The 25563-nt window shown below is 41.1% G+C and overlaps 1 protein-coding gene across 10 annotated transcripts in view; it reads left to right on the top strand.

The window, feature by feature from the left end:
• The window catches only part of NCKAP5 (NCK associated protein 5), a 548005-nt gene that overhangs the window by 441335 nt on the left and 81107 nt on the right, over positions 1-25563 (top strand). For 9 of the 10 annotated variants that reach the window (XM_081199370.1, XM_081199369.1, XM_081199371.1 and 6 more), the window contains 5 exons: positions 8764-8868; positions 13033-13224; positions 16194-19963; positions 21540-21717; positions 25365-25443. In XM_081199370.1, coding sequence (XP_081055496.1) covers positions 8764-8868; positions 13033-13224; positions 16194-19963; positions 21540-21717; positions 25365-25443 — 4324 coding nt within the window. The remainder of the gene's footprint in view (positions 1-8763; positions 8869-13032; positions 13225-16193; positions 19964-21539; positions 21718-25364; positions 25444-25563) is intronic. The other variant, XM_081199372.1, reaches the window with a different exon arrangement.

The raw sequence follows: 25563 nt of genomic DNA, 5'->3' as shown, positions 1-25563 counted from the left end.
TCACTATGACATCAGGTGATTGACAGGTGGGTGGCCCAGCCTCCCCATCAGATTTAATCCACCAAGGGCTGGGAAAATAATTATCTGGCCCACTAGCTGGAAACTGTTCTCCACCTCAGTCTAGGGCAGGCACAGGCAAACTCGACCCTCCAGATGTTTTGGGACTACAATTCCCATCATCCCTAGCTAACTAGTGGTCAGGGATGATGGGAATTGTAGTCTCAAAACATCTGGAGGGCTGAGTTTGCCTATGCCTGGTCTAGGGCTTCATGTGTATACTATGAAGGTGTTTTTTAAGTTTAAAATTTTTAAATTTTTAAATTTCCTTAAATCTAACATGTATTCTGTTCAATGTTCTGTTGTGGGAATTTCCTTAAACTTCCTTAAACTTAAACTGCAAGCATTTTAAAATGATATTTATCGCCACAAATGAAACACTGGGGAGGCTTGTTAATCTGAGACATTGTGACTAGTCCAAGGTCATTCATCAAGATGGGGACTCTGCCACACTGGCTCTCCTCTGTAATATTGGTAGAGATTAGGTCATTTGAATCTCCGATTGAGAGATAAAGCAGTTTGGTCCCCAAATAAATTTCCTAAGCATATTGGACAAGATTCAATGAAGGTTGTGTGTGTGAAACAGTGTGTGCTTGTGCAACTGGATTTCTTCTCATCTCCCCCTTCCTGTGCTCCCTAAATAGGCTTTGAAAGGTTGTGGGAACCACCAGAATTGATTTGTGGAAGCTAATCTTTACTATGATGGGTAAACCACATGTAGCAAGTGGTATTGTAGCATGCTCCTTTAGAACCATTTTGGACTAAAATGGTCTACATTAGTGTTCCTGTACTTTGGCTTATAATACTATTGTGCACTATTCACAATATTCAAGGTTGATATTATAGACACGTGTACATTTAAAGTACATTCGTCACGCTGGCCATGTGACCCAGAAGTGTCTTCGGACGGCGCCGGCTCACGGCCTCTAGAGCGAGATGAGCACGCAACCCTAGAGTCGGACACGACTGGCCCGTACGGGCAGGGGTACCTTTACCTTTACATTTAAAGCAGGGATGGGAAACCTGTGACCCTCCAGTTGTTTTTCAACTCGCACCATACCTAACCTTTTGCCAGGCTGGCTGGGGCTGATAGGAGTTAGAGGGCAGATGTTCCCCAATACTGATTTTAAAAGGGAAAAGAGACAGTCTCTGGTATGACAGTTCTTCCTGCTTATATTATAATACAGGTAGTGGTGCTAATCATGTTAAATTTAGACATTTATCATTATTCTAGTGGTCATTTGAAAACTATTACCAATTTATTCCCTTGTTGCCTCTAGACTTCTGCCTTGATTTCAGCTACAGAAAGCAAAGGGGAGAGGTCTTCGCTTTTTTCATACTGTGCAGTATACAGTTGGCTAAGAAGTGGCTAAGAAGACAAAAATAATATTACAGGTAGACAAGAAAACTGTTCAAAGGATCTGAGGCAAGGACCACAAAAAAGACACCAGATTTCCAGCTTGTGTGTTACTCATCTAGGTAGAAGACATCCACAGTAGCTTTTGTCTGCTTTGCAGTTTCTACTTGGATAACTGACACACAAAAGAGATAGCAGAAGATCTGTTGTTCCCACACTTCTGACAAATACATGAAGGTATTCCTTCACAATGTGTGAAGGGAAGCATATTTCTTTCCTGGATACTAAGCTAAGCTAGTGCCAAAATTTAAAGATCCTGGGTGGGTAGGGGGAGAATCAAGGCAATTAAAGCAATTGATACAATCAGTACTTGGAGAGTTGCGTTGTCTTTGGAATGAATAAATAGCTGGAAACTCAATGGAAAATTGTTCGGTCCATGATACATTTAAAAAGGAATTTGAGATGGAATGATACCCCATAGATAGGAAATTTCACAGTAGATAGACAGACTTGCCATTTAATTGTCAATGCCAAAGTCTTCTTTTTAATCTTAAGACAGTGGCTCTCAAACATTTTTCTGTGAGCCACACTTTCAGAACAAAAAAAATGGCACACCATTTAAAAAAAATGATAATAAGTACATTGGAAAACAAAAAGAAACCTCTAGCAAGTGCTTGACTTATAACATAAAACACAACTACTGATTAATATGATCGTGGACTATTCAGAAACAATAAAACAATGCAGCTACATAAGAACATGAATCATTCCCAAAATATAATATTGATTGTCCTTGAATCTTCCCACAGCACTTGCCATCCTCTCAAGCTACACCAGTGTGGTGCGCCACACCCTTGGATAACCACTGCCTTAAGAGTACTGTGTTGGTGTTGTTGTTTAGTCGTTTAGTCGTGTCCGACTCTTCGTGACCCCATGGACCAGAGCATGCCAGGCACTTCTGTCTTCCACTGCCTCCCGCAGTTTGGTCAGACTCATGTTTGTAGCTTCGAAGACACTATCCAACCATCTCGTCCTCTGTCGTCCCCTTCTCCTTGTGCTCTCCATCTTTCCCGACATCAGGGTCTTTTCCAGGGAGTCTTCTCTTCTCATGAGGTGGCCAAAGTATTGGAGCCTCAGCTTCACGACCTGTCCTTCCAGTGAGCACTCAGGGCTGATTTCCTTCAGAATGGATAGGTTTGATCTTCTTGCAGTCCATGGGACTCTCAAGAGTCTCCTCCAGCACCATAATTCAAAAGCATCAATTCTTCGGCGATCAGCCTTCTTTATGGTCCAGTTCTCACTTCCATACATCACTACTGGGAAAACCATAGCTTTTACTATACGGACCTTTTTTGACAAGGTGATGTCTCTACTTTTTAAGATGCTGTCTAGGTTTGTCATTGCTTTCCTCCCAAGAAGCAGGCGTCTCTTAATTTCGTGGCTGCTGTCACCATCTGCAGTGATCATGGAGCCCAAGAAAGTAAAATCTCTCACTGCCTCCATTTCTTCCCCTTCTATTTGCCAGGAGGTGATGGGACCAGTGGCCATGATCTTCGTTTTTTTTATGTTGAGCTTCAGACCATATTTTGTCCTCTCCTCTTTCACCCTCAATAAAAGGTTCTTTAATTCCTCCTCACTTTCTGCCATCAAGGTTGTATCATCTGCATATCTGAGGTTGTTGATATTTCTTCCAGCAATCTTAATTCCAGCTAGGGATTCATCCAGCCCAGCCTTTCGCATGATGAATTCTGCATATAAACAGGGAGACAAAATACAGCCTTGTCGTACTCCTTTCCCAATTTTGAACCAATCAGTTGTTCCATATCCAGTTCTAACTGTAGCTTCTTGTCCCACATAGAGATTTCTCAGGAGACAGATGAGGTGATCAGGCACTCCCATTTCTTTAAGAACTTGCCATAGTTTGCTGTGGTCGACACAGTCAAAGGCTTTTGCATAGTCAATGAAGCAGAAGTAGATGTCTTTCTGGAACTCTCTAGCTTTCTCCATAGGAGAAAGCTAGAGAGTACTGTGTCCTCTGGTCCAATTCACTTGAACTAACCTGAAGAGGCAGCAGAGGTGTGACCTCTTTTGTTGCTGATTGCCTACATTTCCACAGGGAAGCTAGTTACCATGCTTGAGAATCACAAGACAATTTTAATAGGGGATGCTAATGACATTGGGCATAGTGAGGTGGTGGTGGGCGGAAGCAATGGTAAAGGATATACACCTGTGTGTGCCCAATTGCCTGTGCTGTCCCTACTCCAGACCACCCTGCTGCTCTCAGGTGTGGTAGGGGATGCTGTCCCATCACCATTGCTAAAGTAAGGTTAAAGTTGCCAGTCCAGTCGGCATCTGTAAATAGAATAGGCACACCATCTTGTTCTGCTAGGCAGCAAAAGCCTTGGGCCAACTATGCACCTTTTGGTTGGGCTTTTGCCACTTACGAGTATTGCTAATGCATGATATAAGCTACAAGGCATTGAGTTCTCACTTAAATGTCAGTTCTAGACTATATATGACTTCATACACAGTGTGTAAAAAAGAATAGAATTAGAAACATTTTAAGTTTTAAAACAGCCACATCAGAAGAGGTTATGTATTAACTAAAAGGAAACTCGTTTATTGTGCTTGGCCTAAAGCCTCCTTTATTCTCCTGAATTCTTGCTCAATAATCAATGTAACTTGGAATACATGTGTCTGTGTGTAACATAAAAAGTTGTATATTATTTTAAAAGAAACCATAGAAAATGTCAATACTGGCCCACACCAAATCTTTACTGCAATGTGAAATGTGTGCCTCATCCCTGCTAACTCCTTAGGCTACAGTACTGTAAGTCCTATTGAACTAAATGACATTACTTCTGAGTAGACATGTATTCGATTGAGCTGTTAGCTTTATTCACTTAAAAGTTTGGGCTTTTTGCCAAATTGTCCTTGTGACTAAGTAAGCTTTTCCTTTATCCTCCCACATGAACATAGTCTCATTTTCAAACTTCTCCTCAGAGCTTACCCACTCTGTCTCACTGTTCTCTTTCCCATTTTACTGCAATGCCTAGTGTCTCTGTTGACCTTTACACTTTATCTAGACTCTGAGCAGGACCAGTAGTGTTGGCATGAAGCTGGCAAATCATTTATTTTCTCAAAGAAAACCCTTCAGAAGTGAGCATAAGGCTCCATATTTGACCTACAAACTCAACTGTGAATGAGGCAAAGCAGTCTCTAGTTGATTCCTAAGATGTTTTTGAAACAATTTTAACATAATTAGCAATGTTTTGTCACAAAACGTCCAGTCCTTTGTCTCACTGTGACTTCTCTGCTAGTGTACAATTTGTAAAATGTGGGTGACTAAGTCATAGTTGTTTACATTATACAACAGAACTTTGGTGAAAAATAGGAAGGGGGCATGATAGGTCCTAGTACACAGGGGACTTTCTTCCAATGGTAATATGGGAAAACCATGATCTGATCTCTCAAATTCTTTTTCTCCTCTTAAAAGCAGGTGCAGGAGGGGTGAATTTGGATCAGGGTTGTAATGATGTGGGAAAGCAGTTAACCCCTTCCCCCTCCATCTTTTCCATGATTTGAAATACCACTTCAGCTATCCTACAACTCCTTCACATTGTGCCCCATACCAATTTCAAGGGTAGTATTTCAAGTGGGGAAATGCTGCCAAGGGAAAGATTTAAACCCCTGCTCTCCAGCACCGCAAACCTAATCCAAAATGCCCCTCTCCAAACAGTTTATAAGCAAAGGTAAGGAGGTTGGAAGGTCCAGTGAGGGGTGTGTATTTAAATAAGTCTTACTCAGAGGAGACCCACTGAAATTAATGTACCTAAGCTAGTCATGTTGGCATCTGTCAGTCTTGGGAGACAAAGGAAAAGTGTGCCGGGGGGGGGGTAAAGTCAAACCATTGGAGAATTACAGCACCTGCCGTGGCTGTAGAGACCAGTACAGGAGAAACATGTTTTATTGCAGGTAGGCAGATAAAATTGTCCGGTTCTGCTGCTGCTGCTGCACTATTGCGTTTCTTCTCTCTGCACTCTTCCCAATGACCATTCCTCCTCTGGCCACTGCTGTGGATACATGACCTGTCTGTCTGTCTGTCTCCAGGCACTGTGATTCATGTCCATTAATTTCAGTGGTCTACTCTTGAGTAGGACTAGCAGTGAATACCACCTTGGGGCAGGATTCAACTCATGAGTCCTGCCAACAGAAATCCTGCACAAGGACTTCCATTGGTAATATGAGGCTTTCCCCTGCTCCATGCCCCCCAGATTGTCTCAGGGGCGAAGGGACTCCCCCCCCAATCCCCAACAAAAAGAGGAGATATTTTCAGAACACTCATGTGTAAGCTTTATAAAATATTTGGAAAACACATTAAATACATTGAAAATAGTGAGTCCAGGCAAAGAATCAGATTTCCTGGAGCTACTTCTAACTTAATATTCCAGTGATCCTGATAAGTAATAAGGTGGTTTTACTGCACATAAAATGCAGATATGATTGGGTTGCCATTCGTCTGGGAAATTCCAGACATGTCCTCTCTTGGGGGGCCCATATACCCACCCGGGGGGATTTTTACAATTTTAAGCAAATGTCTGGGATTGGGGGGGGGGAGGTTAAAAAGAAGTGTGTGTGCATTGGCGCCTTGGGTTCAGGCTCTGGCACAGGCTACCTCTGTCTCAGGTGACCTGGGATCTGTTTCTGGCTCTGGCGTGGGTGTCTTTGGCTCTGTTTCAGGCACAGGCAGCTCAGGCTCAGGCCGGGGGCACAAAAAACAAGCTCAACAACTTTTACATCTAGAAGTAAGGAACCCTACAGTAGAATGTTGAGACAGAGTGTGTGGGGAAGTGACTATATATATGGGCTCAACACCTACTGAATAACTGAAGAACAGATGCTTTTAAAAAATAAGTTTTAAAATAACCTACCTCACAGGTTTGCTGTGGGGTTTGGATGAGGAAGGGGAGAACTATGTAAGCTACTTTGAGCTCTTTGGAGAAAAGTGGGGGATACAAGATAGATAGATAGATAGATAGATAGATAGATAGATAGATAGATAGATAGATGTTACATTATAAAAGAAGGTAAATATTTAGAGTGAAATCATATTGAATGAAAAATTTTCATGGAAAACAAATTTAGGATTGTATGTATCCCTCAAACAGCTATATCATTTTTGCTGGAACAAGGGTGGTGTCAGGTAACAGAGACTAAATAATGGAATGGAATATGAACAGTGAAATAAGCCCCCAATTAACATCTAGTGGTATTTAAGTCTTTAATTGGCCTTGAACTGAAGCCAGTTAGTGATGACCAATGTAGAATATGAACTAAAGGACTGCATATTTAGAAAGATTTCCTCTAGCAGGGGTGAAAGGGTGAGTGAACAATATAGCTGACAGCTGTATTTATAATTATTTTATCTGCTTTTCTTAGAAAGGAACAGTGGTTATGCAATATTTTTATAAACAACAACAACCTGCCTCACTATAGCCTCTCCAGATTGCACTCCTGTTAGTACTTCAGATGCTTTTGTAGAGAAAACTCTGTTTTCCTATAAATGTATTTGTAGTCCTTGTCCCTCTTCAAGCAGAGGCACTGCATATGAGCCATAAAGGCTGTGCTCAGTGAGGGTCCTCACACATAGCAGTGGTGGGTGATTTGAAGATGAGTGAGTGTTTCTGCCAATAGATCTAAACTGGTCACTCGCTAACAGCTTGTCACTATGCAAGGAAATAGTCTTAGTGGAACATGTGCTTGATAGTTCCACTTTCTTCTTGGAGTTTGGACAAAATGCTTAACACAATGTCTCTGGAAACTGTACAGTATCTATAGCAATTTGTACATTCTGTGATTCTACCGCAATGCAGGAAAAATGACAGAAAGTAGTAATGCGAGTGAATATGAACTTTCCCCAAAAATTCTCAATAATCCTTTCCAAGCAAGTGTGTGTAGGTTTACAACCTACATAGCATTTGCTTGTTGAATGTGCATTCCTTATTTCTTGTTGCTCAAGACAGCTATAAACAATAGTGCAAGTGCAAAACAGCGTAACATTAGACTTGAGTTTTGTCTTCTAAACTGAACTCACCTTATCTTCCAGACCCCCAGCTAGATGTGAAAAGTGGAATGTTGTATCCAAATTTAGATTGCTCTGTGTGTTTCTGAATAAAATACAAGTAAAAAAAACTCGAAAAGAAAAGCAAGACAAGTGAACATCATTAAAAACAACCAGTTAAACCCAATTTTAACATTTTTACAAGCCAGCTTATTAACCAAAAGCCTGTCCAAATAAAGAAATGTTTTTGCCTGCTGGTGGAAGATCACCAGTCTAGGCTAGCCCAGCCTCTCCAGGGATTAGATGGTGGGACTCACCCCTTGGCCCTTTTGTAGTTACTAGCAGAAGTACATGGTGTAACTTGAGCACAGTACTCAAATTTGTTTGTTTTGCATTTTTTTCCAGGCTGCGCAATTCAGTAATTATTTATGCAGAATTTGATGTGAAATTTTTAATTTTTGTTAAATATAGAATTCACACAGCCCTGACCATATGACTGGCAAGAGAATATATATTACCAGGTTTGGGATCTTTTGAAGTTATCCAGCCAGGAGCCATGTTTACATAAATTGCAAAACTTATTGTATTTGCAATTAAAACAGACCAGGCTTAGCACTGACATAAAAACCTTAGTAATTAGTATACAGATTAATATGGGGAAATAACACCAGTTTAGCACTCCTTCCAAGCAAAACTGAAAGAATTGAGTATGTAATCGAACAGCATGTGAATTTTAATGCACAAAATCCTTTGAGTCCCTACCTCCCCGATGCAATTATTTTCTATTCACATTAATTGTTCCTAACAGATGACATTAATGACTTTGAGTTTAAATGTGTGCAAGGGAGGGCTTTGCAAGATCAATGTTGTTTGAAGTAGAGTCACTTTTATAATCATTTACCCAAGCTATAGCAACTGCTAAATAAAATAAAGTTAACCTGTTGATTGCTCAGTAAATGTTTAATATCATGCCTTATTATATTAGGCATCAGTGGTTATAGATAAATGCATTTTATTCCTATGAATGCATCATCGTTATGTACAAAGCTGTGATAAGTAATCAAACATTGTAAGCTAAAAATGCCCTTACTTGTTCGTGCATTACCAACTCCATTTTATACTGTTAAGTTCTGGACTCAATGAACAGAGAAATTAGGACAAAGCTCTTTTACCTTAGGGTCTGTTTTCCCCTTGAATTTAACTGCAGCGGTTGGGATTTTCAAAATCGCTGATCTTCTGCATGCTTGTCAAATGGTTATGCTTTGGTCATTCTGTTATTTTCCCCCAGAAGCTTCATTCGCGCATCTTAGATCTGTCGTCTGGGGATTTCCTTTTAGAGGTAGAGAAGAACAGAAGTTTGATACCGCTGCAAAGTGCTGATGTTCAGGTTCATGTGAGTTTTCTTGAATTTGATTTCTTCATTTAGCACATTCTTATCTCTCCATGAAGTATGATTTAATGGAGGGGAGAAAGAGCAGGAACAAATAACACTCATCCTTGAACCTAAAACAGAGTGGAAGTAGAGATAACAGCATTTTCTTCTCTTCTCTGAAGTTCACTATAATTTCCCAGGCTATATAGGAAATAAAAAAGTGCCCTCTTTGCAAAAAGGCATAAATCTTGGCAGTGTCCCCAAGATACCTTTTTGGGGTATTGATTACATCTCAAAGTTTCTGAGAAATGGTCAAGGAGCTTTTTATTAAAGCCGGTGCACTGTATCATTCACCCTTGTTTTATGATATATTATGTATGAACTGTTAAAAATTCATGGGCTCTGGAAAAAAAAACCACCTTTTCAGATGGGCTTAGTTTTTGTGCTTATTTGGCAAAACTTTAACTAGTATGCCTTTCATTTTCATTGAAAAAGAAAAATGTAACTCAAAAACAAAAGTTGCATATAGGCAGAATTAAAGCAAATGAGAATGGAAGCATTCATTTTATGTTTAAATATAAAAATTCGACAAAAATGCAATTTGCTGAAGTATGATAAAGTGTTTCTAAGTGGGGTGGGATGGGGAGAGAAGCAATTGTTCCAAAAGTTCAGAAAGATGTTAATGACCTACCGTGCAATATGTAATTTAGCCTTCAGGTTAGATTATTCTTACTACCCAGTTTCATCTTGGCAATAGCTTGATTTAGACAATTGTCTTTTCTTCCTACTAACAATTATGTGTTTAAAATATAATCCTGCACCAGCTTTTGTACTCTGATTTTATTAAAGTTGATGGTTTAAAACCCATGATTAGGGGAGGGGGAGTGCACTCATGAAAAGCAAATTAATAAACCAATGAACAAGTTAAATATATGTAATTAATGCCCCACAAGGGTGATCTTTGAGATCTTTTAAAGGAAATGTAAGAAAATGATTAGGATGCTGTTAGGAGGAAAATTCAGCCTCCGTAAAAAAAAAAAAGCTGCTGCCATTTTAGAATCTGCAATTTAAGAAGACATCCACTGTTGCATGGAATATTGTTCCAATGTTCCAGACTTGTCTTTAATGTGTGTGTTTTATATTATCTTGTTTAGTCATTCTCTTTCTTTTTCTGAGATAATAAAAGCTAGGTGTTGTTTTGTATCCCATCTGTTATATATCTATTCTATGTCTATAGAAAGGATGAAAATATCCCCTCTACTAGAAGAATCTGGGGGAGGTCATAAAGAGAAGTTGGGATCCAGTATTCATCTTCTCTAAACAATGCATGCTGCATGCATAGATGCATTTCATGCATGCACATCGAGACCTCAATTTAAAAATAAGAGTTATCTGGTACCATAATCCTTTCCATTTTTATCCACAAGCAAATCCTTCTGTGTTCTATGGGTCTTTTTCTCACACAAATGTGGATAGGATTTCAGCCCAGCTCCTCCCATAATTGAGTGAAGAAATATTCTCTCGTTGATAGTTTGCATGACATTGGAGACCTTGGCAGATTGGACTGGACTCTACATGACTTCTGTCTTCATGTTCTGCTCACTATCCCTGCAGGTTGAATGTTCCACTGAAGCAGATATATTCCTTCAAACAGAAAGTCAGGGGGAAAGGTTCAAGCCTAACCTCCTCCCTGATATCTAGTTTTTCATATTTAGAAAATATTTTTTTTTTATGTAAAAGCATTCAGCCGAGTGATAACATCTCTGATTTAAAGTCTGAAGTACTACAATCCAGAAATACTGCTTGTGGGAACTGGGCTCATTACTTATCAATTCCTAACTCAACCAGTATTTTTGTGATTTGCCAAGATGTGGTCAGTTGTGATCTTAGAATGATTCTGAAAGTGTGTTGGAGCATTCAGATGCCACCCTTAGAAAGCCCATCTCGGACCTCATAGTCTGTGATGGTTATTGACTGGTTGATTGCTAATATGCCATTTCTTCAGAATGTGATTGAAGAGGCTGTGGCAGAGCAACTGCAGACAATCTTGAATGGCACTGATTATCTAGATCCATTACAGTCAGGTTTAGACCAGGTTTTGAGACTGAATTTGCCTTAGCCACAGTGATCAGGACAAAGGAAAAGCTTTTGATACCATTGACCGTAGTGTTCTCCTAGACCAGTTCTGTGGGATGACTGTCAGGCACAGTTTGTGGTGGTTCTGATCCTTCCTGCAGGTTTGGCTCCAGAGAGTAGCATTGGGAAAATGCTCCTCAGCCCCTTTGCATCTATGTTATGGGATGCTGCAGGGCACTATTTTTCCCTCAGTGCTTTTTATCATCTATATGAAGCCGTTGAGAATGTCATCAGAGAATCTGGAGCATGCTGATAACACACAGCTTTATTTCTCCGTAACATCTGAATCAGGAGTGGTTGTGCAGGCTCTAGACCATTGTCTGGCTACAGTGGTGAGCTAAATGAGCATCAATAAACTGACTTTAAACCCTTGATAAGACAGAGGCTGAGCATTGTAGCCTTTAGGTCAAGTGTCACTGTCATCACCCATGCATATTTCCTCCATTGCTCAATAGGCATGGAACGGAGAAGCCAATTGCATGCAAAACCTACAATCCTGAGGACTTCATGTCCAACATTTTTCCACAGTTGCCTATGAAGATTGAGATTCATATTTACACACAAGACACCTTGAGTATTTTAGTCCATGACAAACCTGAGTGATTTTTCAAGATTGTGAGCATTCACCCCATCAACTCAGAATGGCACCTCTAAGGGAAGGGAAAGAAAAACATTTTAATGAAGAAGGGAATCCTAATTGTGCAGAAGAATCATAGAATCATAGAATCATAGAGTTGGAAGAGACCACAAGGGCCATCGAGTCCAACCCCCTGCCAAGCAGGAAACACCATCAGAGCACTCCTGACATATGGTTGTCAAGCCTCTGCTTAAAGACCTCCAAAGAAGGAGACTCCACCACACTCCTTGGCAGCAAATTCCACTGTCGAACAGCTCTTACTGTCAGGAAGTTCTTCCTAATGTTTAGATGGAATCTTCTTTCTTGTAGTTTGGATCCATTGCTCCGTGTCCGCTTCTCCATTTGGGACTCTGGATTTAGGTTGTTTGTGTCGACTCTTAATGGGATAGAGAAGTATAAGCATCCACCTCCACAGCTTTCAGTTCTTGTTGTTGAGAAAAACTGGTTTTGAGATTAATGAAATTTGTTGCAAAATGTCAAGGAAATGTAGTCTTGTTGTTATTGATAACTTATGTAATGCCTCTGCATAAGTTGAAAGAATTTCATAGCCGCATATTCATGAAGATTCTGAACTTTCAATAATATTTTGCCATATTAGGAAGTGGAAGATTTGCCTGGAAAGAAATTAAATGCTTCCACAAACTCCAGCAAAGGTTTAATGTTTTTACTAAAGCACCACTCTCTTTCTTCATTATTCTCTTCCTTGAAGCTGGTATTTAGTCACAGCAGCTGAGATTGCATTTGGAGAGGGCCGATAACTACACAAGTACTAAAGGCAGCCATAAAGTGTCAATAAATAGCATAAGCAGGAGGCTTCAGCTGTCGGACGGTGACACAAAGATGGATTGTCCTGCATCAGAGACTTTCTTAGACAAAGCTTTGAACTAGATAGGAAACCAAAATTAGACTGTAATGGAGAGATTCCATTCTCCGTGGACATTCTGGTTGGGACACTAAATTAATTTACCTTGTCCACTTTGTAGGGCCTCATCTGTTACGTTGTGGGGATATAATGCACTTGTCAAGATGTTCTTGTACTGGCTTAACTTTTTTTTCCAGTATCTTTCTGGAGCACATTGCTAATAAACACAGCATATTTCAAACAGACTGTCATTGAAAGGCCAGCTTGAATACTAGGATGTGCATGTATTTTAATAATAATAATAATAATAATAATAATAATAATAATAATAATAATAATAATAATAATAAAAATAACTGGCAAGTTTCTAGATATTTTAATCTCATAATAGGTAAGAAATATGAGCACTCTGGTTTTAATATTCATTCAACAATTATTTATATCAGCATGAACAGCAAATGTGGGCTTCTGTTTTGTTTTCTTATATGAATATGGTATGGAATTTTTTAACCCATAAAACAAAGTAATCTCTCTCTTTTTCTTGTTTTAGGAATGTCAGCAGAATATCAGATCTGGAGTACCTGCCTTGAAGTGCCAGAGCCAGTTAAATATGACAGGGCCTCACCGAGTTTATCCTCGAAGCAGCTGCAGCAGCAGTGAGCTCTCTCTGTCAAGTGCCTGCAGTGAATATTCCAGTGGCTCCTCCTACACTTGGAATGATGGGAAGGCATGCAGTAAAAGGGTAATGAAATAGGTTCATTTATTGTCATTGTCATCATCAAGTTTATTTATGTGACACTTTTCCAAATAACAGTTCAAAGCAGCTCACAACATCAGCAAATAAACTATCAAAAACACACTTCATAAATATATATTTACATTCACAGTTGCAAATAGGCATCTGTGTGACAGGATGCTAGGCAAGATAGATCTTTGATCCGATCCAGCAAGCCTTTATGCTATTTTGTTCTTATTTTGTTGTTGGCATCAGTCTGTCTCAAGAGGCAATGGAGTGCACCTCTGGGGATAAAGTTGAACCACTGCATCAGCAGCACCAAATTGACCTCCTCGGGGCACAAGCCTGGGCAGTGTGTAGGGAGGTCTTGGGCTGCCCAAACAACAAGACCCTCCTCTCAGCCTTGCTGATGTGGTCTAGAGCAGTGTTTCCCAACCTTTTTTGGGCAAAGGCACACTTGTTTCATGAAAAAAATCTCGAGGCACACCACCATTACAGCCCCGTGACGTCAGCGCGCAGCGTCACGCCGGGAGGGACATGAATTGCTAGCAAATTACATAATCACCTCCTTGAGGGCTGGCTCATCTTCTCCGAAGGCAGAACCCCATTAATTAACAGGACAGACTCACACCATAGCCAAGACGAGGGGGGAAAACCTCAGTCATGCACAGTCATGCACATGTGGGGGCTAAATGAGGACGAGGACCGGGCAGAGAGCAGGGTTCAAATCACCCCACCTGGCCAGGACAATCCCTGGGTGCTCCCTTGGGCCACTCGCCTGACCCACCTCGCAGGGCTGTTGTTGCGAGGATAACACGGGGAGAACCACGCGCGCCCCCGGGAGCTCCTTGGAGGAGAAAGCGGGCGATGAATGCAATGCACGAAATATATGAGAGGCGACCAGGTTTTGCAGGTGAGGGGCCCCCGCCAGCCTCCGCTTCCAACACCCGGCGCAACGACGCCGAAGTTTCCCCCCGGGCTCGGCTCGGGGAGCAGCGCTGCTCCCCCCGGCTCCCCTTCGCCCTCCCGGCTCTCTCTGCCGCCCACTGGGGACCCCCCTCACCTGCCAAGTCCGGAGCGCCGGTGGAAGTTGCATGCATGCATGCAGGGCACCGCGTTGCCATTGCATTGCACTGCACTCCATGCAACGCCTGCACGCATGCATTGCCTTGCACGCCCGCCAAGGGGTCTCCCCGCGGTCCGATGCGTCCCCTCCGGCGCGGATGCAGCATTGCAAAAATAAACACCCCCCCGACACAGCCCTACCTGGGGGGCAGCCTCCGCCGCTCCGCCTCCGCGGGGATCCCCGGGCTCCATCCTGCCGCCCGATCTCCGCGGGGGCGCAGGCAGGCTGCGCGGGGTCTGCGCGGAAGAGCCCCTGCCCGCCCGGCCGCCGCCGCTGCGCTCATTCCATGGCCGGGAGAAGAGCGCTTCGAACAAAACGCCCGGCCCGCCCGGCCACGCTGGGAAACGTACTTTGTGCACCCCGCGCGGGCGCGGAGCCCAAGGGCGAGGGGACTACGGATCCTGGCAGCCCCCGCGCCGGGGACGGAGGGGGAGAGGCCGGGTGCAGGGATGGAGGGACGGGTGGGCGAGCGAGTGAGTGAGTGGCAGCCGCCAAGCCTTGTCCGAGAGCCAGGAAGGGCCTCCCCGGAGGAGGAGGAGGAGGGAGGCGCAGAGCGGGAGGGAGGGAGGGAACCCCAGGGGTCATCTAGTGACGGCGCCCCAATCGAAAATTTGACTTTAAAAAAAAAAATCTTTCGAATTTTTTAATTTTTCCCGCGGCACACCAGGCAACATCTCGCGGCACACTAGTGTGCCGCGGAACAGTGGTTGGGAAACACTGGTCTAGAGGGAAGCAGAGCAATACGTTCGGCACCAGCTTAGCTGCAGGAGTTGCCAGAAGGAGGCGTACAAGGCGCCATCCAACCATCTTAGGGACTCCACTCCAAACTTGTGTAGGGTTTACTCCTTTGCCTTTTCTTTGCCCGAATATATCCCACAAACAGCAGAGGTTTAGGATCAGAGTTTTCCTTCTCCTTGATGGGCTATCTTTCCAAGTTACCTGAGCCCCCTCACTTGCCTCTACAATATGTGCAGAAACTGCCTTCTTGACCTTTGGACCCACTATTGGTCTTGTCCGCTCAATCCACCAGAGCCTGCCTTTAAATGCAGGGGAAGTCCCTAACTCACTGAAGGTTTGAGACCCATTTGCTACCCTCACCTGGTTTAGCTGGCCAATCTAAGCAATTTCCCGGGGTGTGGCCACTGTTGCATGCAGACAGCTTCTAGGAGCTACAGGTGAGAGCTGAGTACAGGGTGGGGACCAAAGGTGGAGGTACTAGCCCATTAGGAGCACAGCGTGTCCCCCTACCCCTCTTGTTAACATTCCCCACACCTGTTCTTATTAATATTTACTGAAATATGAAATACACTGTAGGCACCCCCAGCCACAGAAGCAATCTTTTAGCTAGAGTCTACATTCCTAGGCCTCATGGAAATGGGCCAAATGGAGGAGGACAGGATGAGTTTAGTAGCTTATAATATTTTAAGATATTTGTATGTGATGCCACATAATTTGAGCACAAAATTGACGAGAGCAACAAGGGAAGCCAACACAGTGCTCTCCATATGTTGCTGGGCTACCAACTCCCTTCAGCCCCAACCAGCATAGCCAGTGGTTTTAGCTGATGGAAGATGTAGTCCCACAACATCTGGAGGGTTGCAGACCTTGATGCCTTGTATGCCAGGTCCTCTTTTTATTATAGCATTGTAACAGAACTGTCTGTAGAAAAAAAAATACTATAAAAACCATAGGCCTTCTCAAGCTCCACCGTGTGGCCATTTTTACATGGTTGTACAATGTACAACCATAGCAATGAGAGAGAAGTCACTAGCTCAACATTGTCCTTTTTTCTTAGTAATGTTTGTTAATTTCTGTGGTAATAACTCTCTCTTACTTCTTTTAAAATCAGTCGTCAGTGAACTGGGATAAAAGAATAAGCATTGGTTCTTCGCTCCCCAGCAACCTTTCCAGTCCTGCTGATGATCTACCTCCAACTCGTATCAAGGAAAACCACATTTTGGAAGGGCTAAAGAAGTTACAGAAACGCAAAATATTACTTGAACCGCCTTCTTCTGTTATATCCAAATGGGGATACAAAGATTGCATGGACTCTAATGAAGGAATATACTCCCCTGGCATTAAGTGCAGCAGTCATAAAGAAGAGGTACATTGCACACCAGAGGAAATGGGGGCCATTTGCATTGAGCACCAGAAAAACTTTGTGTATGATTCAGATTCACATGAGGATGCGGATGATGAGTCTTCATCTTTAGCATTGCTGTATGAAGTACCGAGCAAAGACTGTAGGCACTATTGTAATAAATTAACTCACAGCGTTTCTGACAGCCTATTTGGTTGGGAGCCTGATAGAAAGCACTTGCCAGAAAGAGGTTCTTATTTTAATTCAAAAGAGAGACCTGAAAAACTGACTAGTTTTGTCAATGAATTTCAGTCAAAAGGAAGATCTTGCACAAATGTGAAGCTGCCTGTATTGCAAATAGATAAAAGTCTTGCTAGCATAAGCTGGAGAGACCTTAATTTACACCTTTCAGATACTGATGACAATGAAATCCTGGACGAATTACATATAGAAAGCAGTGATGAAAAAAGCCCATCAGATTTGTCATTAACTCCTTTTGTTGACAAGCACACAGAGAATTCTGATGTGCGTGTAAAGAAGGAAAATTGCCAGCATGTATCTTCAGAAAAAGAAGCAAGTCAGGTACTCACTCACTCGGGCATTAGGCCAAAGGCATGTAATTTCATTAAGCAACAAAAAGTTATAAAGAAGACTTCTTCAGAAGAATGCATTACTGTTATATTTGATGCTGAAGATGGCAAACCTATTGAATTCAGTTCACATCAATCTGGAGTTGTCACTGTAACTAGAAATGAAATTTCAATCAACCACTCATGTACTGGGCCCAATGCAGATTACACTGAATGTTTACCTCAGGGAATAGTTAATTTCCAAAAAGCAATGGAAGCTAAGAACTACAGCATTTTGCAAGCACCTGATAATGAAATTGAGAGAAAGACTCTCCCAAATAACTTAGAGAACGAGCATGCAGTTGACCCTACTACATGCAACAGTCAGTCTCCTTTACTCCCCAAAAGACCCATGTTTCACAACATCCTACAGCAAAAGCTAATGAAGCCAGTTTGCAGTATTTCTTCCAAGCCTAGGTCTCCATCTTGTATGCAGGCAGGTAGTAACCAAAACCAAAAATTGACAAAAATTCCGAGCAGAGATAAGTTCTCGCCACAAAAAACAAATATCACAGTGAATGAATATTCCACTAGCACCTCTTCACACTGTCCTATGACACTGGAGAAATCTGTAAAATGTTCAAGGTTCAAAAAAGTGCAGAGTCCCACTAAGAATACTGATTCAAAAGTAGATTTGCTTATTTCAAGGGCGCACCCTCTTCAAAATTCTAAAATGCTTGACAGAACAGATTGGCCCAAGAATCAGGTCCCAGAATCAACTTCATTGCCTCAACATCTTATAGAGTCAATTGACTGTGAAGAACCACCAACTAGAGATATCCATTGTGATTTGCCTGCTGTAGAAGCCAGATCTCCATCACCACCACCTCCTCCAGGCAGGTCAACGTCACTATTGATAAGACCAAACTATGAACATTCACCACCTGTACCCAATAAGCCAGGTGCAAGCATTCCCAGTGAGACAGTAAAAAGTCCAGTCATGTCACCACTGAAAACGGCCTCAATGTCCATTTTTCATAATGTGCATAGAATGCCAACTAACAAGCTCCCTTCAACACCTAAAGTCAAATTAAATCACTTCAATGAGAAAGGAGAGATGTTTACACAAAGCAAATGCATATCAGAGCAACCCTCCACAATGTGCCAAGTCATTCCCAAAGTGTTTACAAAGAAAGTTCCTCCTAAAACCTCAAACCAATCAGTATCCTGCAATAATATAGAACGTAATTCCAAGGATGTGTCCCCAGACTGCACGTCACAAGATACAGATCTAATGCAAAATGGACTACTGCCTAAGGACACTGAAGTACCTCAGAAAAACAAATTTCCAAACAGATTCTCCACATCACCAGATTGTCAGCCAGCAATGATTGGGAAACCTTTTCTGCCTCAGATTAATCACTCCCCATTATCACTGTTGTCTCAGGGAAGTGATGCTGGAAATATACCAGAAAAGAGTCTGAAACCACATCTGCCTGTAGGACTTAAATTACTCATAAAATCTCCTCAGCTCCTCAGAAAGAGTTCCACTATACCAGGGAAGCAGGAAAAAGACAGTATGAACGCAGCCTCCAAAAGCTGTGTGAATTCATCCAAACGGAGGCAGGGTGAATCTTTAGCTCAAACCACCATAGACGTAGCTGACACTGAATTAAGGAGTGCTGAGAGTGGAATATCTGGTATATTTCCAGCTGGGGATCTTGGTATGAATCCAGCTTCCTCTGTTTCACCCGAGACCTGCTGCTTAATAGAACGGGGAGATGGGTTGGAAAACAGGTTAGTTAAGAGATCCATTTCTTCTAGTAGTAAGGCATACTTGAAGCCTGCTCTTGGTATGAATGGAGCAAAGGCCCGAAGTCAAAGTTTCAGTATTCACACAGGGGAAAAGTCATCTATACCTTCCACAGAAGGTTTAGGAAAAGTTCGGACCCAGATCATAACAAACACATCTGAAAGAGGGAATTCTTTAACGAGGCAGAACTCTGCTGTGGAAGGATTACAAATCAGAGCTGTTCCTGGTTCAGCAGTGATGTCAGATACGGTTTCAAACACAACAAAAGTTCCAGAAACTTCTTATTCTAGACAGGGTTCTTCTGCAAGCATGAGTAGTTCCAGCAGTCAAGTTGGTAGCCCAAGCAAACTACCATTCCATATGTCTCCAAAGGGGGATTTATTCTGCAGCATTTCAAAAACTGAGGACAACAAATCACCGTCTCAGAGAGATGTCCAAAGTAAATCTTTCCATGATGAAAAAGCCAGCGAAATTTCCAAACATCAACCAGTAAGCAAAAAAAGTGTTACACAAGCAGAAATGGCATTGGAGTCATCAACTAGTATTTCATCAGAACAAATTTTGCCACTTCAGAAAAATCTGGACAGCACACAATCTCCTCATAAACATGAAGCAGGCAAGGTAGTATTGCAAGAAGCCTGCATAAAGGCATCTGAAGCCTTGGAGAAGCTTTCAGCTTCATCTGTTTTACAGCCCACGATAGAAGAAAAAGTCATGTTGTGCATCCAGGAAAATATGCAGAAGGAACAAGGGCAGAGCAAATGCCCTACCACCGAGACTAAACAAAAGAGTGGGGGGCCTTCTATTGCTAGCTGGTTTGGTTTTCGAAAGAGTAAGCTCCCAGCCTTGAGTGGTAGAAAAGCTGATGTTTCTAAAGTAAAAATAGAAAAGAAAGAGCCGAAGGGTTTAGCTTTTGGAAGCAAGCAAACAAAATCGGAAAAAAGAAAAGACAAAAAGAAGACTGAACAGCACTGTGAAGCAGAAAACGAGATAAATAAGAAAACTCTGAATTGTGGTATTTTAGACAGTGTTCCAAAAGGGAAAAAAATGACAAAAGCCACACACAATAACCTCAGCCAAACTGGGTGCGAACAAAAGAACAGCTCTGCCACCACACACTCAGGAAAAGACAGCTTTATGAAAGAGCTTTTACACAGGTAAGGTTTTTGGAAATGTAGATTGAGATATAGATATTGTGAAGGCATGTAGATTTCATTTCATTCAAACTCCTATCTTAGTTTCTTTAGTAGGAAAGCACAAAGAACACACTTTACTATGCCACGATCAAGCATGCCCTTGCAATATGTACAATGTGGCTGTTTTCTCTTTCCAAACAGCATCCCTTTTCATCCCTTTTACTATGGCACATCACAAGCTGCTATATAAAATCCTGCTGACATTAAAAAGTAACTTGCAAGGAGCACCCAGTAGCTGGAAGCACCTTGCAATGAGCATGTAAGCTGTTCATCCCCAAAAAACACAACCCCACAAACTTTCCACCAATTGACTCTCTTTTGTCTCTAGATTCCAGCTGTAGATGAGGAGCCCTGTAACACCCTATATAGCCTAGCATCTGCACAGCCTTCTCCATGTCTCATCAATCCCAGGGATTTGACTGGTGATGACACAAGGGAAAGCTTTCTTTCAGGTAGCACTTGGGATATGAAGCTCCTTCCTTAGTGAGATTAGCTCAGCTCCCACTTTAGCAGCATTTGTATACCACCTCAGTACTATCACCCAGCTCCACAGGATTTCAGCAGACCAATGGTTTATTTAATTTGTCTCTTCTCGTGGTATCTTCTTCTATTATTTAGTCCACTTTGTTGATTATTATTTGCTTTTTAGTTATTCTGTCTGTCTGTTTTTCATTGCAGCTATTTGGGCTGACTCCTGTGAGGTAGAAGATTAGGATATAGAACATAAAATTAATAAATCATTTCAAGATTCTGGATAACTGGATACACCATACCTGTAAAATGATCATTCCTTTTGTGAAAAATCAAGCAATATTAGGATGTCAGAGAGTAGAATGTCAAGGAGCCTAGACTTTTCTGTGGCATACTATTTTTATAGCAAGAGAGCTTTTTAAAAGCATATGGCCATGCATTCAGAATTGAAACCCCTCTACTACCACCTGCCTCCTAGAATAGCATAGCCCAGTAAAAACTATACCACATGGCTGCTCCGAGCATTTGTATCTGCTCTTTGTTAACCAGGTCAGTAGGCTCTGAAATTAAAGAATAGAAAGACTTATAAAAGCTAATACAAATATTAAGCCATAGAATGTGTTTTTTTTCCTAGGAAAAAACCCTGTAGGCATAGCAGTATGGGAGGAAATGCATTGCCTGGTTTTGTTTTGTTTTTAAGGTCTTCTGAAATTTGCTATTGTTAATTGTTAGTAAATACATACAGCAACCAACCAGAATTAAGTACATTTATGGCCACCTTAGACCACAAAGACATTAGGCAATAATGGTTCAGTGTGTTTTCCAATTTGCCTCCTAGTCATAGAAAATTTAAAATAAATCATTATATGTTGAAAGACTAAATTGATATAGTACCTGAAATTGCAAGTGACAGATTTGATCAAGGCTAGTTAGAAACATTTATCACTCACAGGTCTACGGGGAGAAAGATGCAGGGAGGTTACGTTAAACATTAAAGGAATGGTGAAAGTAGAGTGATTGAAGAAGGGCAATGTAATTTATCAGAGGAATCACTTTCCACCTACAGAGTTGATAAGAAAGCAGCCCAGCCGACAGAAAGTGGATCACATAATGTTTCCTACAGGAGCGTGTCGAAGGGCGGCTCCCAGGGCTCTTCTCTTCCCAACAACTCTGTCGGCACTCAAGGAAACCAGAAGAAAACCAGCAAAACAAAGGCTGATATGGAAATACCAAATGATGCAGTGGTACGTAACAAGACCCTGCTGTCCTTAATTTTTACTTTTTTCCCATACTGTTACTGCTCCAACACTGGGTAGAAATATGCTTGTCATTGCTGGGGAACGATGGATTAATGTCAGCATCTGATGGCCTGATTAGGGAATCCGATTATACTAATGCCCATAGCTGTCATTTGATGGAAACATATTCAGCCTTTTTTATGGCAATTTACACTTGGTTACCTGTACTTTCAAGCCCACTTCAAGGTCCTAGTTTTCACCTTTTCAGTTGTTCCATGGCTTGAGACCCACATGTCCCCAGACATTCCTTCTGGATATATCAACTACCCTGCTGGTTGTTCCCTGAAAACTAAGCCTTGCTTCGTATCCTTCAGTCTGTGATATAAGGCCTTCCATATCTAGAAGTAAGGTACTTTATAGTAGTGGCCTATTCTTGGAGCATACAGGACCTGGAGATGCCAGGTTTGGAACTAAGACCTGCCACTTGCAAAACAAGTGCTCGACCATTGATCTGTAGCCTTTCTTCTACCACCACACTGCCCCACACACCAGGACCCCAATCTGAATCAGGTCCCCAGCACTGGCAGTTTGTGTGGGGTGCGAAAACTTTGTGCTGGATGTCACATTGGGGTTAGCCCTAAGATCACCATTGAACAGTTGTTTCTTTTAAGCTTTTTCTGTTGTTGCTCTGAAAAAAGGAAAAGGTGAGTGATTAACATCCCGTGCATGCTATTGCGTTCTACGAGGAAGCTTGAATTGCGAAGTAATTACATATTTCTCAGGGATATATTCTAAAGGTAAAACACATTTTCAAAGCTCTTCATGATGGGAATTGAAAAATCTATTAGCTCAGTATTGATGTTTAGGGTGCTTAAGGTTAAAAGTATCAGTGGCTTGCTCTCAGCGTCAGGCAAATGTCTGCAAGCATTTGTGCTTCCATGTAAAGCAAGCTTTAACTAGAAGATATACAAGGTCATTTGTTAAAAACATCTCAGAACCTGCATTCTGAATCCATATGCTTTGGAAAACTTTTTCTATCTCCCCTCCCCCTCTCCCCCCCTTTCCCCTCTCCCCCTTTCTGTAGCATGTAGCTTCTATAGTATCATCTTTTCTTTGAAAATGTAGATGTCCCCTGCATTATAAAACCACAAATTATAAGCATATCTAAGTCTGCCCTTGTAATGTCACTGAAAGGAATGAGAGAGAATGAAAGTCTGGAAATGTGCAATATGCAGGAAATTCAATCCAACTGATCTAGAACTTTGATAGCAAAGCAGAGCCCCTTATCACAGCCACTCAATTTAACTATGCCCCATTTAATATGGTGCTGACAGCTTAGGGTATATCTTCACTGTACAGAAGTATTTTTTTTTAAGCATGCTGCTTTTACAATTTCTTTTTTAACTTCCTTATTATTGTCTAATGGCACAGTAATTTGCAGAAGTTTTTGTCTCATTTTGTGAAGTCTTTGCAAATGTAACAATAATAGCCATTTAGGACTTTAAGTATATCTTCAAGAAGCACACTTCATTTTATCGGGCAAGTACAAAGATTGTTCTGAATCTACATAAATAATGAAGAAATGTTAATTTTTTTCTCTTTAACTTCTAAGGACAAATTAGTCACGCTACAAAGGCATTACCTTTTCCTTCTCCAGACTGCACTTTGTTAAGCTGAAAATCAAAGTGTTATTAGGACATTGTTTTTGAAGATTGGATTATATTATATGCTACATCTTTGTGGGTTTTCAATACTTGATTTTATTCTGTAAATGAAATAGCTTGCATTACCATGTTGAAGCCATTTGGGTTGAAAGAAAAATGAGTGCCTATAATCTGTGTTTTGGAATCTTTTTTTAAAAAAAAATAACGACAGAATTGTGGGGAATTTCAGTTTGTCCTCTAAACTTGGTACTACTCAATCTCATTTAAAATGCATATATTATTTCCTGGTCTTCATGTCCTTTTCTCCCTTTATTGGCTTCTCACTTTGAATCACGTTGCAGAGAATTCAGTAAAAAGAGATAGCTGTGATTGAAAACACTAGCATGTGGTAGCATTTCCCATTGTGCATTCTTTTTTCCCTAAAAAAGGGGGGGCATGCCTTTTTGAGAAAAACAGCACAAACCTTTTCAAAAGCCCTGAGCAGAGATTATTTCTTTTTCTTTTTACACTGTAACAATACAAGGTACATTTAGAGATGAGGGTCAAACCAGTAACTAACACTTGCAAAAGTTGATAAAGAATGCATGCCTTAAATTTCATCTGAATGGAAAAATCAAATGTGCCTTTTACATTTAATGCTCCTCTAAAGTGGGTTTTCAAAAGTGTATCTTTCATGCGCCATAGAATTAAGTCTTTTCTTTTTCAGCATGTTAATTAAAGGCTTAGGGTTCTATTATGCCATCACTTAAACACATCTCAGACTGTGGTTTCTTGGCGATTTTTATATACATTTTTAAGAAAAACATGTTCCATTAGCATCGTTGGAACAGATCGTTTGCGCAGGGTGTGCAAAACAAGGACTTTAATGGAAATCTTGCTCATTTGCTTACATAAATAGCCCCATTTCGAACCTAACCATTGAGTATTTTGTGAAAAACAGGAAAGATACTATGCTCCCCCAAACTAAAGCCAATGTGGTTTTAGTTTTAATGTGCATACCACAGCCAAGGTGGAAAAGCACCTTGGGAAGCCAGGTGTGTGAGAGTAGAATATCAGACTGCCATAATAAAAGCATTCTTGCTTGACTTAGAACTGAGCCACATTGTTGAAGCTAATATGGTACAATGGGAAGGGCACAATGGATTTCAGTGCTCATTCTTTCTTCCCATATTTTTACCTTGGGTGTCAAAGTATTTAAGTTGCCCATGCACCTTTAAACCACTAGTTGACAAAATAGTATCTAAGGCAGCAAACCAGTTATCAATGAAAGATAGTGTTGGTAGCTGAGTGGAGAAATGGAGTGGAGAGTTCTTAACCTTTTTTCTTTCAACAGCTTTTCAATTCAAAATCTGTTTCAGCCCAGGTGGTAGTAACAGCAGAGGTGGCAGTTCATTTTATTTATATAGATGTGGAAAAGATGCCAGAATTGTGTAACAGCAGCACTGAATGAAGATACCATGTCACACATTAATTTTATTTCCTCAGTTCTTTAACATAAATTTATAAGGTATAACATTTGAGGAGGAAGAAAAATACAGGATCATGAGAACTTAATGCATTTATTTAATCTTATAAACATAAATATTATTTTATCTTTTTGAGAAATTGTATCACTTTGTTGTTTAGTCATTTAGTCGTGTCCGACTCTTTGTGACCCCATGGACCAGAGCACACACACCAGGCATTCCTGTCTTCCACTGCCTCCCGCAGTTTGGTCAAACTCATGTTTGTAGCTTCGCACAAAGACTTAATTTTTCTTGCCAGTTGCATCGTATTGTTCTTAGCAAAGCATCTAGAAACAATTTAAACGTCATTCATAATAGGACGCTGTACAAGCTGTACTACGTGGGAGTTGCATTAAGGTAGATAGTAAAGGGTGATAGCAAATATACTAAAAGTTAAACAGATTTGTTTTGAAATACACTGTTTTTGTTCTGTTAAAAGAGATATGTAAGCAGTTACAATTACTGTTCCCCCCTTACAACACAGATCAAAGTGGTAACAGAAAATTTCCAAGAAGATGAAGAGAACGCCATCGCTGACTCAACTTGTCAAAGCCACTTAATAGGTAACATCAACAAAAAAATTAAAATGTTGTAATATGTGGCTTAGATTCTCTTAGTACATTATGTAGTCTGTACAGTTGAACAGAGTTATGTGCAATTAATCCCATTGAATCACACTAGAC

Source organism: Podarcis bocagei (genome assembly GCF_964188305.1).
Source record: "Podarcis bocagei genome assembly, chromosome: 1".
NCBI lineage: Eukaryota > Metazoa > Chordata > Lepidosauria > Squamata > Lacertidae > Podarcis > Podarcis bocagei.
Note: the sequence above shows the minus strand (reverse complement) of the source record. Positions and strands in the feature narration are given on the sequence as shown.